We start from the raw sequence: 16,982 nt of genomic DNA, 5'->3' as shown, positions 1-16,982 counted from the left end.
CTTCAGCCGAAGCTGCGCAAGTTTGAAAAATCATGCACAGGTGGTATGCTTACTTCCGACATTGCAGCTAGACGGCAAAGGATGAGCTCTTTAAAGTGGAAGCCTAAGCATAAACTTCTGTGCATGTGTCCAGACGTATCTATCAGTGACCACTCTTTCAACCATGCTGAGCAGTTTCAGATAATGTCAGTGGAGCTGCTGGGCTGCTCAGCAATTTGGAAATTCTAGCTCCTTTTTAGGTAATGAACCATAGATTTGGGGATCTAGTCTCAGACTCCATCTTGATCACAGACCCATTCTCCAACTGCCTGCCACTGGCTGTGTTTATTTCAAGTGGTTTTCTTTAGTCATTGTGCTGAAGCATCACAGGCAAACTCCAAAGTACGGGTCAGCAATACAGATCTTACAAAATCATCAATGGCATCCTTGACTCCTGATACAGCCAGCACCAGCACTAGGGGCACCACTGTTGTAAACCAGGCCAGCGAGGAAATCTGAGGAATCAACTGTAGGAAGAAAAGATCTGAGTTAGAGAAATTTCCTGCCAGTTCAGCAAACAGATGGAAACAAAACACTGTTTTCTGTGGAAGCTGCAGATAACCTTTTTCTATGATATCTGAATACAGAATAAAGACAGAAATGCAGCTCTGTCACTTATGTGTGACCCCACAAAGGTGGAACAGCCAGGGAACCACACTCTGCTTACAAAACAAGCTGTGATTTAGGATATAAACATGGAGCTGTCAGGAAGTGCAGTGGGTTGCTCTTTCTTGTTGTTTGTAACATTAGGATTTTTCTGCCTCCAGTGGATTTCTCTGGAGGCACTGACATGGGCAAGCCTGCTGTGAAGGACCCAGAGCTATCTGAGCAAGGCTTGCTATGCAGAGCCTTCAAATGCTTATCTTTCTTGTTTCAGTAACTCTTCAGATTTTGCTGAAGAAAACTCCATATCAATAAAAAACACACAGCTGTTTCCAGGGCTGACCTTGCTCTTCCAAGATCAACAGAGCCATTTTTGTTTCCTACATTTTTAATAGTGAGAGGACCCAAGAGTTGAAGGCGACTCTGTCATACCTTCAATGACACAGAGATGGACATCTTACCCCAGCATAGTTCTCTCCTTTCTTTAGAACAGCAGCAATGATGATGGAAGCAGTATGATACCAGCATCACTGTGTCCATCAGGCTGGATTTGGGAAGTGTCAGCTCCATGTGCATTGTAAAGTTTACAGTTCCTACAGGCACCACCAAATCCAGCCAGGAGGAATGATGTTTAGAGGCAAGCACATCCCTGCTCAGCTGTGGAGGCTGCAGAGACACATAACTGCTACCTCCTCCCCTAACTGGGAATATGCATGTCCTGCTAGGCTGTGCAGAGGAGTGGGGAGGCCGAGACCCATAGCCTAGTCATTGCATCCACTCCTGATGCAGGAAGAGATACTCCCAGTGTTACTGGGATGAAGTGAGTGGGCAGAAGAGGTCAATATCTGAGTGGAGGAATATATAAATGTAAAAGACTAATAGCTGCCCTCTTTAGCCTACCTTGATGCAGGTAGCAGAAAAAGCAGTATGCTTTTATATAGTGTCTCTCCTAGGTGGTTCAGCAAAAGACACAGCGAAATAGTTTGAGGAAAACAGTTTGAAATACTATAAATTTGATAGACAAGCAGCTAGAGTGCAGCACAAGAACAGGAACAGTGCTGTCAGCTCAGCTGGAAAGGCACTTTCACTAGTTTTTTGAAAAATATATGTGGGCTGAAATTTCTCATATTCATTCCCTATAAATAAACAAAGAAGGTAGTATGGAGTTTGCTTAACAAAATTTTGCCTATGCTTTTTTGAGCTGCAATTGATAAAGAGCACTTGAAAAAGGTAATTTTGAAAACTTGTGTGCACTGAAATGGTCCAATATAGAATATCGTACTTGAAACATAATCAGAATTATGCCCTTTTTTTGGATAATGTGTATTCCAGTAAGACTCAGCAACAACAGATTACACTGTATTTATCCATATTCTAGCAAAGTGCAAAGGGACAGAAATCCTGCTATCAATTTCTCCAGTGTGTTCAGCTTTCAGACAGAGTAGTATTACCAAACGCGATGGGCAAAGTGCAACTCAATGCCATTATAAGCCACAGGGTTCAATAGTGTTGCCAGTGTCTGACATGCTCCATATCAGACACCTTCCTCACTGTGCTGAGCAGGGAGCAGCTTTATGCAAACTAGCTCCAACCTTGAGCCTTCCTGATGTTAACTCCTTCCTTTCCAGGGAAACAGTACAGGTTACAAATTTGTTCCTCTTCTTGCTGTTTCCTTTGAGACTGCCAATAGAATTTGCCTTTAAACCTATGGATAAGAGACAACTTCCTTTTGTACTAAAGGAGGAATAAGTAATGCAGATCCGAGGACAGCCAGGAGCACTCAGTTGTAGACACAAAGGGGTAGTAGGATAGGGCATGAAAAAGGTACACAGTTTGTTCAAAACTTTAATTAAATTTTTTCTTTATTTAGTTCAAACCCTCGTATCTGAAGGTAAGAGAGGAAATTGCTTTTTTCCTGCCCTACTTTCTACCTAGATTAATATTTTACTAAGATGCTAATTCATAACAAGGATATAGCTTGCACTTTATTACAACTATGAACACATAGGCTGGCTTTGATAACAGACAATGCAATCTGCTAGAAACAGCACAATGAATTCATACCTGCAAAATCAGCAAGAAAAGAAAGTAAGCATTGGCTATTCGCTGAAACTGTTCAAACAAGTTGAGAGGCAGGAAAGTGAAGAAGTTGTATTTCGATGTTTTAATTGAATTGTTCTGTAGGAAAAAAAGGAAAACAAATAGGATTGGTAAAACAGGAAACAAAATTACAGCACAACCCATTTCAACTGTGTTTTTACTTGCTTATATTTAGCAATAGCATTGTTTCCAACAGCAGCTCAAAAAACATTTCCTTTTCCCTCACACAATCATGCCAAGCCTGGATAAACAGACGGAATTCCTCTCAGAATTGGTGAAAACATGATGCTCAGTTTATGCCAGTGCAACTGCAGGTAGATACAGGTACATGTAGTTGCTCAGAAAGATGCATCTTTCCTACTTACACAATGCACAAATAGAATTAAAAACCATTAACAGAACACAATAATTTTGCTGGTAGTGCCTACAAAGCAGTGTTAGAAAACATGCACTAGGTCAATTATCTTGTCTGAGACTTCGAAGCGCCATTCGGTTGAACAGCCCCGTAGGAGCTATAGGTCCTCCCAGGAGCAGAACACGACATGATTATTTTCAGCTGATTCAGCATCCTCTCAACTTAGGAGCCTGGAGAGGTGGCTTGTTTCTATTCCACAAAGATAGTCTGAATGCGGTGTTGTGCAAACAGCCACTAATACAAGAACTCCCCATTTCACTAAGCAAGTTGCAGTTTTGTTCCCTATTTCCAGTTTCCTTTTCTAATTTCTGAGAGCCCCTGCAGCCACAAGCAATGGCTGCTCCCCAATCTGACTTCTTCAAAACAGAGAAAGACCCAAGCTTGAGATCACAGAACTGGGTATTTTCTTCCCCAAAGATCAGAGCACTCGGTCCAATTCTTGCCACCTGATAGACAGGCTCAACCCATCATACCGAGCCCACCAGCTTGGGCTGTCCCTTCATCTTTCAGGTGTGCTAGACTTTCTTTTTATATGAAGCATATTAAGCACACATCCATTTTAGGCATTTACTGGATTTTGATTGCTATGCCCAGACACAAAGTACAGCAACTTTCTCCAGCATTAACTTTATGTTTTATCGCTTGCACAAGCCAATGAATAATCCTTTAAAAGAGCAGGGATGAAAATGCCCTTCATGGAAGAGCTAGCCAAATCCTCCTGTTGATTGCACTACAGCAAGAAAAGATATTTATCAGTGATCATCATATAAACAATATTGCCTGTCTCCTGGAATCATGTAACCATCTCCGGGTGTGGTTAACTCTGTCTGTAATCTAAATGTCATGACACAAAGTTACATTTGGTTTGTTTCAAAGTTCTTCATCATAGGATATATGCTGCACACAGGCTCCACAGACACTGCTAAAACAGAAGCAATGGGATAGCAGCATCCTCTACAAGCCCAACATACAGAGAACTAAATTGCTTGCAAGTCTGTGTCCACCAGACACACAGTCTGGCAGATTTTTTAATAAAAACTGGATCTAAAGGTGCTCCCTGCCCACTAATCTGAAGAAAAATATCACAGCCACTTACTTAAAAAAAGAGAAGTCAGTAGCTACAGGAAAAACTAAGTACAGGGCACCCGACCTTTGTGCGTCAACAGATTTCAGAGGGTCACATACAACATGGGAAAAACTACTCAGTAAACACTCACATAAGGTTTAAGATCTTTGCCTGCAAAAATCTCAGAGGGGGATAAGAAAAGAATGGGAGTGGTTTATTTCAATTCCTGTCTTCTATTTCTGTCTATTAATTATGTCAGGAAAGCCACTGGATGAACCAGTGCCATTAATTTTGTTTCCTGTTGCCATTAGGCATGGTAAAAACCCCAGACATAACAGCTTCCAAATGCTTAGCTGCACAAATCTGCACATCCAATATTTTTTGTCTATAGTAGTTCAGGATCATTGTTTGACACACACTGTGTTTTGGGACACTTGGACACTACAGACCTCAGGGTAAGGACAGGGAGTATTATAGTGGATCTTTTACTTATTTGAGAATCTATAATTAAAACTAAGCATCAGAAAAAAAGAAGTTCTCATAATCACTATGAAGATTTCTAATTCAACAGCTAACTTGTTCATGGGCCTCAGGGGCTAAGGGAATATCAATATTAAATGATAAAAACAAACTAGGGAAAACTTCAGCCTTTCCAGTTCAAAGCTCTGCATTCCCACATCACAGATACAGTTGAAGTTCTGTGTAAGATACCATTTATGTTTTCATGCAATACTCCAGGGCTGCATGCTTTGACAGCTCAGGCTCTCGGCTGACTGCAGAGAAATCTCAGTTGGCCTCTGCTCTTGATCTTATCCTGCTCCATGATGCTTAACACCATCACACCCTGGCACTCCTTTAGAGCTGCACCAGAACCTGACTCTGGGGTGGGAGGGGTACTGTGGGAACCTGCAGCACCGCAGTGTGTTAAACAGTCCATATGCAGCCATCATTTTATAAGCAATGCCTCTAAGACTGATCTGCCTTAGCTCCCCCATGCTTTGCCTTCAGTGAGAGAGACTCCCATGTGAGAAAAGTGATGGAGGGGAAATATCTTTGAAGGAGCAATTAAGTATTAAGAGGCCTTACAGGAAATTCTGGTTCTCCCATAGATTTATAAAAATCAAACACCTAAGAAAAGCAGCTCTATAGGCCACGCACAAAGATGGGAATCGGGAGCTTTACACTTACTCCAAGATCTGCCTTAGACTTCTGGTTGACCATGGACAGCCCCTGCATGTGCCTGTGTCCTAAATGAATATGCTCGAGAGTGGTTACCCACTGTCAGCCTCAAGCTCTCCAGATGCGAAGCTTGACACAAGAGCAACGTTGTCTGTGGGTGACGGATTATTCTCATCTGCTCTTTTCAGGGGCTAGATTCACACCTTCTGGAGGTGTGACTCCACCGAAATGCTGTCCCTAAGAATAGTGCTCATCGCGCCACAGTTACACAAGTCCAGATCTGGTGTATGAGCTGTTACTTTGGGGGTGTTTTCAGAAGCCCGCCTGTGACGTCCAACTGCGGGCAAACACTCAGCAGATGGCTCCTACCTTTGTTCACTGAGCAAACAAATCATCTCCTCGCCATAAAACTCACTGAAAGGAAGAGACACTGCTGCTTTTGTGGCTAGATTACAGGGGCTAAAAGGCGATACCCAGAAAAGTCAGGGTATGGCAGGATATTGGCCATCTGAATTTACCCCCCTGGCTCAGTGACATGTTAGTTTCTAGCAGCTGGACAACCTGTCCCAAAGCAAAGTTTAGTAAAACCTTGGCAATCCCACAGGGAGGTGTTGCGCCATGACACCTGGCAACTTCACTGGTACCTGAGTAGCAGAAAGCACAGACTGAGAGGCAGAAATGTCTTTCACAAGTGCTTTGATAAAGCCTTGCAAGGAGGTGGAGGGAGCGCAATGCAATGGCACTTTAACTGCAGCAGTGCAATTTGAAAGCACGCAGATGCCGTATGCAGAAATGTAATGATAGGGCTGTGAATGTGCTCAAGGACATATTTAATAAACTCACATAACAGGTCATGTGGTGCCACAGAGGCTTTATTTTCATAGGGAGTACAGAACAGTCAGACTAGATGAGTTTTAAGCCTACCAAGTTCACTGCCTTATTCCTGACAGTTGGCAGGAGCCCCAGCTCAACAGAAGAATGAGAAAGGCCAACAGGATGCTGATGGGGTTCATATAGTCCCTGTAAAAATATCCTCTTGACTCCCAGAAGTAAAAGACTGGCCAAAGACCAGAAATAAAATCTATATCAAACCCACAATCATCTTTCATATTTTTTCTTATTTTCTTCTTCTTTTTTCTTCTTTTTAACAGCTTTGGGAATTTCTTACATATGTAACCCCTCAACCCCCTCTTGGCAGCAGTAGTGAAGTGAGTTCCAGCATCCCATCACACATTGGGTATTCCAGGAAAATCTCTAGGAAAATGTGGTCGCTGGTTGTGTTTTCCTATGCTGTTCTTTCTGCTTGGTGTCATCCCGTTACAGAACAGTTAATCATCACTGTGGCAAGTGTCCTCATCATGGTGATGCAGAGGAAGAGATGGAGGCAGAAGGAGGTGGCATGGTTTGACAACATCACATCACCACTCACAGACGGACCAAGTACAGAATCTAAAGATCTTCTCTCTTAGTCATCTCCTTCACCTACACTGCCTTCCCCTGCTGCACAGCTCTGTACCTGAAGCTGCTGCCAGGCAGGGAGGAGAAGTGAAGGGGAGGGCAGAGCACTGCCACGCAGTGCAGAGGAGGCAAACTCCAAACCACCATACCCTGTTCATTAAGGTCTCACAAAACCAGAGTCCCAACCAGTACGGTAGGATTTTCATCTTCATGAGGTTTAAGCTAAAGAGGAAGCATGGAGGACTTGGTCCAAAGGAGTCTATGGACTTCCAAATGCCTGGCACAGCTCAACCTTCCTGTGCTTGTCAGGGCCCTAATATGCCTTAAGGGCCTTGACCTCACCTGGCATCTCCAGCCACAACTCCTATCCAGGGCTCAGGAGCTCACTTAAGCCCAGCCATGAGCCTTCAGTCCTCACCTGAGCTGCATTGTAAGAATACCAGTCTCTAGCCTGACATCTGTCCTAGTTTCCCAGGTGGACCTATCCAGCTTTGCCTCCTGGATGGACCTTGGACCTATGGTGTAGTCTTTTCTTCAGCCCTGTCTCTCACCGGTCCTGAATGGGCTCCCTAGATGGACCCTGGACCTCACCTTGTTTGGGATGGCCAGGATGGCCCCCATTACATCCTGCCCTCTCCCTCATGACCAGATGCTGCAGGATTGTACTCTGGTCAGTGAGGGCATTGCCTGCACTGGGGTCACCCTCAGCTCCCAGCTTGTCCCCTCTTGTAAGGCAGCCCTGCTCTGGCTGCTCCCTGAGAGTGCCTCAGCTGGTCTTCAGATGAATCCAGCTAAGACCTTCCTAAATGCAGAAGGAGCAGTGCAGGTTGATGCTGTAGCTGTTCCTTTCAGGGGCTACTCAGACCACTTTTCACATGATCAGACAACAATCCCTTCAAGCCTGAGGGTGACAAGCATTGGGAAACACTTGCACATTGAGACAGGAAGAGGGGTTAGCTGTTGCCACCATCCTCACCACACTGACAAGATCTCTGAAGACAACCCACCAGGCATCCTTGTCAGATCGAAGCATACAAGTGGAGGAGGTGGAGCAGAGTCTGAGCCCACTACCAGAGCTCCTTGCTCTCAGATTAAATTTCAGTGAGGTAAGAACCCAGCTGATGATCTAGGCCACTACAATATATATTTGCCATAGGAAGTTATATACATCCATCCTATTTCACTAAAGAATTCATCCGGTGACGAGGGAGAACAAAAGTAGAGTCCAAGCAGCCCCCTCACTGCTGGTCCTGAAGAAAGGATGCTGGTTCTCCCCTAGATGAAATTTGCCATTGACTCATGGGTCCTGCATTTCCTCTCCTATTGTTTGAAAGCCAATTTCAAAGTTGTTTTCACAGCCCTTCATGACGTCCCAGTGCAGCTGTGCTAAATTCCAATGTGAAAGCAAAGAAATAAAAGTGAATTGGAATCAGAACAAACATTAAAAGCCTTCAGAAGATATTTTCTTCTCCAGAGGGTTGATAGAGAGCCCATCATGGTGGATCCACACAGTGCATTCCCCTCTGCAGCTGTGCTGGGGACAGTACAGCCAGATTCAATTGTCTCAGATAAGAACCTTGATTAAAGCCCTTAAATCTTGCTAAACCACACCTGGTATCCTGCTTTTCACTTTATTTCAGTCTTTACACAGACAAATCTCTTACTAAAGTCAGGAAGGATCTTCCTGTCAGCAGTGTGAATAAACATGGGATTAGGACTTGACTTTCATTTTTACTGACCTGTATTGAGTCCATTTTTGTGCTGCACTAAGAGCCTCTGCATGCCACTCATTCACACTTGGTTTCTGAGTCATCCCTAACTAATTTTATGAGCTGGTGGGTAGTACATACCTTCACACTCAACCTTTCCAGTTAACTGCACAAAATTTTGTTTAAAGTTTGCTTTATTTTCTAAGCTACTGTGTTCTTGCTGTGCAGGATAAGGCCAAGGATGTCTGGGGTTGCACCAGTCTGAGGGTCCTAGTGTCAGCTTCAGTCTTCACGCTAAGACCAAATAAATTCTGACCTACCCAAGCACTGCCACTGCTTGAAGATGCTGCCCTTAACCACAGACACCTCCTATAATTTAATCACAGCAAAAATGATCAGAAGACACGTAAAAGGCTTCTTCAGATGGGACACACTTCTCTTGTCCCCCTCTCTGTACTGCCTCTGTTCACACAGATGAAGGAGACCATGCCAGTCTTGCAGCCCACTGCATGACACATGCCTACAGGGCACATTCAGTTCTTCCTCTGAAGCTGCCCTTGGCCTCACCTTGAGGCCTCTGTATTAAGGACTAACTCAGCTAAAGAAGATTTGTGGCTGGAGCAGTGTGGCAGGGAAACTCTGCAACTTGGCCTTTTGTGTATTTTCTGATGAGCTCTGGGAGGAACTTTGCCCTCTGAAGTCTCCTGCAAGTCCAGGTGTGGTGGATCTGGACATGCCCTTGCACGCATTGGCAGACACAGCTTTCCATGGTGCAGCATCAGGTTCCTGCAAAGCTAGTTTGCGTGTATTTGGGAGTCTTGCTTCATACCAGGAGGGCCAGCTTTCAGCAGCTGCCAGAGCTGATGTCAGACTCCACACACAATAGAGTTTTCAAGTCTTTCTTAGCTCCTCTCTTCTTCCTTCACAGATACCCTGTAGACTTTGCACTGGGAAGGGACAATAACCACCAGCTATTGAGGGACAACACACCCACCTCTGATTGTACATTCCCATTTCCCTGTTCTCAGTGAGACTAAACAAGGACAAAGCATCTCTGTACCTTTGATCTATGCCTAGATAATAGAAACTCTCTTAGTGAAAGGCTTGAACCTTCACACCAGCTGTGACATACAGCCCGTCCACAGCAGTAAGGCAATACACTATGCCTCTGTTTGCATTTCCCTTTCTTTTCCTTACTGGCCTTTCTCACAACTGCCTCACCCTAAAGAAACATTTACTGCCTCTCCTAGCTTTGTTAGAAGAACCTGTTCTATAGGTTTTATGGCTAACACAGCCTTAAGTTACCAAGTAAAGTAAACCTCTCTCCTGTGGCTTTCACTGTCTAAAATACTTTCTAAGCTTTGTTATGTTGATGGGTTTTTTCCAGTTTCTGCCCAGTGTCCCTTTTATCTGGCTGGAAGAGCTATTGTTGCAACCTTCCTTGTGCCTCGAGAGAAGACCTCGCTGTGGGACCCAGACCTGGAGGACAGCTTATTCTCCTGGATGTATAAAGACTCAAATCACCATGTGGCTGCCCATGTACACCAATGTTCATGTCCCAGGGAGCTGGGCACCACAATGAAGCACAGACAGTCCAAACGCTTCTGTTTTTTGCTTGTACGCAGGTCAATTTAAATACATGAGGGTGGGGAGATGTGTTGAGGGAGGACTGTGGCTGCAGGAGACACAAATTACTCTGTCCAGAAAACATCAGCATGCTGAAAGACAGCTAAGCTGAATAGCTGATGTGCCTGAGCACTCTAGGGCAGGGTCTGGCATTTGGACAGCTTTGGTCCCCCTCGACCACATCCTAGCGCTTAGCAGTGCAACCTCACTGTGTTCAGACAAATCTGAACATGAGGACAGGGTCCAGATTTGACCCTTGCCATGAACTACAGGGAGTGGAAGAACTAACTTTCAGGAGCATCATGCATATGTTGATGGGAGGGTACCAGAAGACTGTCTCCTATTTTGGCAACTCCAGTTGCACCCACCAATCTATAGCATGGAATCTGAGGTAGCTTATGAGCAAGGTTAGTCCTTTTCATATACCATGGTAATCTGGGTTTAATTAAACTTTTGCAAGGACTTATTGGAAATAAGCAGCCCAGAACATGATGTGCAGCCCTGTACAGTTAGGGCAGTGCTTGTATCACCTCTTAAAGTCTGTTAGTAGCTCACCACCCACTCACCACTTCAAGGCTTGGCTCTTTCTGGACAGTTTTCTAGATTTCTTAAGCCACAGTCTACACCGGACTCCAGAAATCTTGAGCCACAGCTGACTAAAATGAGGGGTAAGATTACTGAAACTCACTGCCAAGTTTTAACAGATTATATTGAGCTGGCTTTTTGGCTGCCTCCACTTTCACACTTAATCAATAGACTGTCATGGAAACCCTCCAGAGCTCTCCTTAATTTTGGTTATTTGCAAATCCTTGGACATGTAAGAAATCAGCTGGGAAGCAGTGACATGCAAAGTCAGCCTTATGACTGGCTTTTCACAGAAACAGGCTCAGAACCAGAGGAGGTGCTTGTTCTTTCTACCCTGACATCATTGTACATCTCCCTCCTGCTTCCCTGCCCCATTGCTGCATGTACTCTACCTTGCAATCATTCAATAAAAGATCCCAAATCTGTACGTAGTGGCAATACCCACGCCAGTACTCTAATGGCGGGTTCTGTGCAAATCAAATGTGCTTTCCCAGTCTCAGATCACCAGGCTTGATAAGACATTCATGCTGCACAGTGCTTTATATATACTAACTACAAAGCATTTCATATTCAGGACACATGCGGCAGCTCTGTACTGCGGAAGTCTGTGTTGGTTAGTTCATGGATAAAAGGTGACCACTGAAAATCATCCAGTTCATGTTGCCAACCGATCAGCTACATTAAGATCTTTAGCCAAAACTCTCGGCAAGGCAGACTTTCTATCTTATAAGAAATTACAGTGATCTGAAATTTTGAGTTTTTCCAGTTCTTACCAAGAAAGTACTTGTGATGTTCCTAAACCAGAACATGATTCAAAGGAGTTCCTGAGTAAAACTGAAGGATGAATTTCATCACTGGAATTCAGATATGCAGAGGGCAAAAATCCACAAAATTAATTTCTACCAGTTGGTAGCTGCAAACACTTTGAGAGAAGGCAGCTTCAGGATCACCTCAAGGAGGAGATGACCCTGCAGCCAGGCAGTACAGGTCTAGCAGCTGAGCTAACTGTCTTCTGCACACACTGTCAGCAAATGGTCCACAAGCTTTGGAAATCAATCTGGCAAAGGAGCTGTCTGGCACCGTAGCCTGGCAGACCTATGTCACAGTGAGCCCATGTCATGATGCTCCTTGGAGTCACAGATTTGATGGCACAATGTGAACCTAAGTAGGCTGTTAAGGAGCTGGAAATAAAGCTGGCAGGAAGCCAAAAAGGACAGATTCAAAACCTTCCTGCCAGAGAGGATCTCACTGCAAAGGCTGAGGAACTGACACATTTCCTTTCATGTTTTACTTTGAATGGAGACACATTTCCAACAGAAAACTCCCTGCAGGTTCCTTTATTGAAAGACCTTGGGCCCTGATTGTGCAAGCACTTTGACTCACAAATAATTTTCTGGAAGTGTGTAAAGTCAGTGTGTTATGCTTTTCCAGCATTAGATCTCCTTCAGCTGCCCATTTCCAGGATTGACTCCAAAGGCACTGCTTCCTATGGTTGACTCAGCAATGAACCGTCTCTGGTGGTTCATCTGGTACATGTTTGCCTTGTTTACAGAGACATAGATAGCATGCAGTCATGTCACCCAACAACATTCAAAACATGAAGCAGACACAGCAACATCTGTAACTACATCTGCATGAAATGACATATGCTGGTTACTTACAGCATATTCAAACTGCAGATTAAAATCCCGGTTGTTTGCTTGAAGTTGTCTCTCTTCCTCTGTAAAGAAGAGGAAACACATCAGACATGCTTGAAGGTAAGCAGAGTCAATACAGATATCAATGAAACATCAGAAAACATGAGCAAAGCTGATAAAAGGTAATGTCACTGGAAATCTCTGCCCTGGGCTAACTGCCCCACGTCTTGGAACTGCAGAGGCTGGTGACTCCAATAGAGAAGCACTGTAGACAGGTGCTGCTGTGCTGGTTTTGGCTGAGAAGGGGTTAATTCTCCCCACCGCGGGGGGGCGGCTGCCTTTCCAGCTTCCCGCGCTCTGCCGCGTGGCGGGAGGGGGGGGGGGGGCTGGGAGGGGCGGGGCCGTGGCGGGGGCGGCTGGCCCCGACTGGCCAATGGCAGGTTCCTTCCGTACCACGTGACACCGTGACCAGTACGTTAAGGGGGGGCAGTGGCGGCTGGGGGAGGGGCGGTGGTGGGGGGGTTGAGCGGCTGCGGCGCCTGGGGTTTGTTTTGGTGGTTCGTCCCCCTTCTCCCTCTCCCCGGGTTTGGCGCCTCTTGTTTTCCTTTCCATTGCATTTTTGATGTTGTTTTTTCTATTTTAATTATTGAACTGTTCTTATCCCAACCCAGGAGCGTTACCCTTCTGATTCTCTCCCCCATCTACCGGCGGGGCAGTGAGCGAGCGGCTGTGTGGGGCCGAGCTGCCGGCTAAACCGTGACAGTACCATAGCACTCCAAGCCCATACTCCAAGTCTCCTCTGCCCACAACCCACTGCAATGCCAGCACTGGTTTTACAGGCTGTTCACCTTCTCCTGAGCAAGAATCACCACGTAACCAGTGGTTCTCATTGTCCTGCCCTGCTCCATCTCTTCCCCCTGAAGCCTCTGGGGCTGTTGTTATGAGCCTACTGTTAGCGCCCTTCCTCCAGGACAAGTGCATCTCCTAGCATCATCCCACAGATGGAACATCACCACCATAGCTATCATGAAATCAAAAACTACTGGAAGGGATTTCAAAAGGTCATCATCTCTAGTCTCTACCTCAAGACAGGGTCATGCCTGTCATTCCCAATAAATGTCCTAGAAAGTTCCAGTGATGGCTGTTCTTCAGCCTGCCTATTCCAGGACCAGTGTCCTTCCCCTGAAGTAGGCTTTTTTCCCATTATCTGACATAAAACTCATTACTTCAATTTAAACAAATGCTATCTTCTCCTGGGATGGTCAATGCTCGTCTGCTCCCCCTCAGTTCCTTGTTCTACTTGCCAAGGATGCAGAGCACAGATGAGTTCATTATATATTGAAGGCTGTTATGCCTTACTGTAGTCTTCTCTTCCCAAGGGTAAGCAACTCCAGTTTCTTCAGTCGCTTCTTATGGGTCAGTCTGTCAGAAGTATCATCACTCTTGCTGCTCTCAAATGGGTTTCCCAGCTCGTTCATCTCATTCTGGATGTGTAGTAGCCGAAGTGGGCCATAGTTTGCAGCTGAGGTCTTATCAAAGCTGACCAGAGCACACGGCACACTCCATCTCTCTTGCAGACAATGCATATTTGACATAGGAATTCACCTAGAAGTAATTTAAAGTAATATCCTTATGCATGACTGGCGTGCAGCTGACGGCATTCCAGAATATATGATCCATTTTGGCAGATCCTTTCTGGCAGAGCCAATGCCTCATCAGGCAATGCAAACCTTTCATTTGTCCTTGCTGAACTGCATCCAAGTTTTTTCAGACTATTTCTCCAACTAGTCAATTCTAAGCCCATCCTTCAGTGGGCTTGTACCTCCTGCCAGCATGGTGCCATTCGCAGAGTTACTGTGTTCTTTATTCTGCCAGCCAAGATGGAGAAGGAAATATTGAATACAGGACCCAGGTTATATCCCTGATGAATCTCTCAAGTTCCATAATCAGTCATTGATAACTATTGTCAGTGTATTGTTTCCTGAAAAGTCTGGCACTCACAGTATGGTGATTATATCTCGAGCATCTATCTCCAGTTTACTTGTAGAAATGCCATAAGTGACAGTCAAGATATATGACAGCTACCTAAGGTTTTTCACTAGCCCTCTGGCAACCACTAAAACAGAATTAATTTAGGCTTGATGCAGTTTTTCAGGACTGCTGACTGTTAATCATCTTTTCCCCACACACACACTTCTAGTTACTTTGAAGTGGTTCATTTGATTGTTTCAACCTTTACCTGAGAAGTGAAGCCAATATATCTATAATCGCTCAGCTTTTCTTTTTCCTTCTTTCAAGATAGATGCTATGCTTGCCTTTTTCCTGGTCTTCTGAACTTTACCTGTTTGTGCACCAGAAACTCTCAAAGGCAGCATTGCTCCAGGCCATGCTCTACCTTACCTAGCCAACCCATTCCCTCTCTATTCCAGCCCGAAACCATCCCTCTTCTCCTCTGTTTCTGGCAACTATTACATTAGATGTCTAAAGAAAAAAAAAATGCAAACCCAGATTTCTTAGCATTATTTGCTAGGCTTTTTTCACTGAGTACCAGGCATAAACCATCTTTGATCTCCCTCTTACTAGAAGGGTTACAGAAGCCCAGACGTCCCAACACTTACACAACAAATTTGATTGCCCTTTATGCCCTCAGGAGCTTTTTCTTGCTTTAAGCCTTTGCCACACAGTTTGGCCTGGATAAAAGAAGCCAGTTTGCACCTTCTAGAGGCATCCTTCCTCTGCATGAAGTGAATAAGGACCTTGTGATCTTGACATTTCACTCATCCTTCTGAGCCTTTCCCTGAAAAATTATAACCTATACCTCTGCCCTTAATATCAGTTATTTAAAGAAACGACAACTCTGCTTAATTCTCCCTCCACCCCAAGCTTCCTTTCCGTGACATCTCAGTTACTAGTTCTTTGTATTTACTGAAGATTTCCTTCTTGAAGTCCATTTTAAACACTTTGATATTGTCACTTTTCCCTAAGTATCATACCGTCATTTCATAATCATTCCTGTTTACACTCCTTCCTGCTTTCACAGGACCAGCCAGCTCCTCCCTGTTGGAGGGAATCAGTTCTGGAACAGCCTCCTCTCTAGCTCCAAAAAATTACCCACTTCACACCAAAGCACTGTGCCAGCTGAACAGGTCGTGTCCCCCTACGCCTCTCTCCAACTCTGCCTCTGCATAGCTATAATTCTTCATTTACCACCATGCCCTGTCTCCAAGAAAACTAATATTTTTTTCACAGAAGACTGCCCTTCTTGGTTTTCTAAGCCTGTGTTCTTTACCCTTGTAGCATTACTCAAAGATCTGTGATTTGTTCATCTCTTTCTTCACACTGGATCTCAGACCATACAGACATACAAGAAAAATCTCTGTTAGCCTTCCAGAACAAGCATTACTCTTTTCTATTAATATTCCAGCCTCATGAGCTATCTCAGCACGTGTTTATTACACCTATTAAATTATGTGTTAGGTCATCTAGTTCTTCCTGTTTATTCACTCTTGCATTAGCAAGCATCTAAGTTATTCAGTGAACTGCTATCCTTCCTCCTTTCCCTCCAATAACCCTATAAATAACACAGCATTCCTAATTTTTAAGCCCTTTTTCAGATCACCATTTTTTCTGTCTCTGTCTGTGGTCTGTTCTCATCAAGCCTCCTGATTATTAATGTAAAGCTATGTTAGCAGGTAAATGTGCTTTCTTCAGGCACATCTGGTTGTGTCAGGCATTTCTGAATCAGCTCCTATCTGCTCTGACTGGCTGATTCAGACCAACCAGAGAGGCTTCATTCAAGACCCTCAAAGTGCTTAATCCTTCACTTTTTGTCCTCAGACTCATTTTTCTGAGCTTTCACAATGGGGAGAACAATGTACAGAGAGATCAGAGTAACTTGTCTGGTGCCCCAGAGGGAAACAGAAGCAGAGCTCAAAAGGTCCAGGCTTTCAGAGCTTCAACTATTGTGTTATGTGTCCCTTCAGGAATTTTCCTGAGAGCAACCAGTATTATCAAAGCAGACGAAAGATAAAGCTATTTGTTAAAAACAGAACTTCCCAACACTTGCATGTTTCCTCCCATACAGTAAGTGCTACTCTTATCCCCTCCCCAGGGGCTCCAAGTCTACTCCTGGAATAAATGTCACAGCAAAGATAAACAGCTTTAATGTAAATAGGAATAGATGACAAAGCTTCAAAACCTACTGGGCTACAGAAGCACGCTCACAGAGCCCATGCGTGTCCTGGGAAGGGGAAGCGGCAGGCAGGGGCAGAGATGTTCGCACGCACCACACTTAGGTGGAGCAGCGCAAGGAAGCCAAAGACCTGCAGCAACCCTGAAAGGAAAGGCTGAACACTCACAGGGGACAACATTGTCCATGCTTCTCACAGCCAGCAGGTCTGCCCAGCTGCCTCGCCAGAAGGAGCTACAGAAATGCATAATGGACAGAGAGGCAAGAAGACATCCAGAACTGCTCATCTGGGCTATTATTTGGTACCTGTTCCCTTGCCAGCACAGGGCACACAGCAGAGCCTTGGGGTGACACAGCAGCTTCTGAGAGGCTCTAA

The 16,982-nt window shown here is 44.7% G+C and overlaps 1 protein-coding gene across 6 annotated transcripts in view; it reads right to left on the bottom strand.

Annotated features, from left to right (window-relative positions):
- LOC104053682 (phospholipid-transporting ATPase ID) overlaps positions 1 to 16,982 on the bottom strand; it is an 89,401-nt gene that overhangs the window by 44,569 nt on the left and 27,850 nt on the right. For all 6 annotated transcript variants that reach the window (XM_064439302.1, XM_064439304.1, XM_064439303.1 and 3 more), the window contains 3 exons: positions 12,442 to 12,500; positions 2,707 to 2,820; positions 408 to 506 (listed from right to left, as the gene is read on the bottom strand). In XM_064439302.1, coding sequence (XP_064295372.1) covers positions 408 to 506; positions 2,707 to 2,820; positions 12,442 to 12,500 — 272 coding nt within the window. The remainder of the gene's footprint in view (positions 1 to 407; positions 507 to 2,706; positions 2,821 to 12,441; positions 12,501 to 16,982) is intronic.

The sequence above is a fragment of the Phalacrocorax carbo genome, chromosome Z (genome assembly GCF_963921805.1).
Source record: "Phalacrocorax carbo chromosome Z, bPhaCar2.1, whole genome shotgun sequence".
Classification (NCBI taxonomy): Eukaryota; Metazoa; Chordata; class Aves; order Suliformes; family Phalacrocoracidae; genus Phalacrocorax; species Phalacrocorax carbo.
This window is presented reverse-complemented; position numbering and strand designations above follow the sequence as displayed.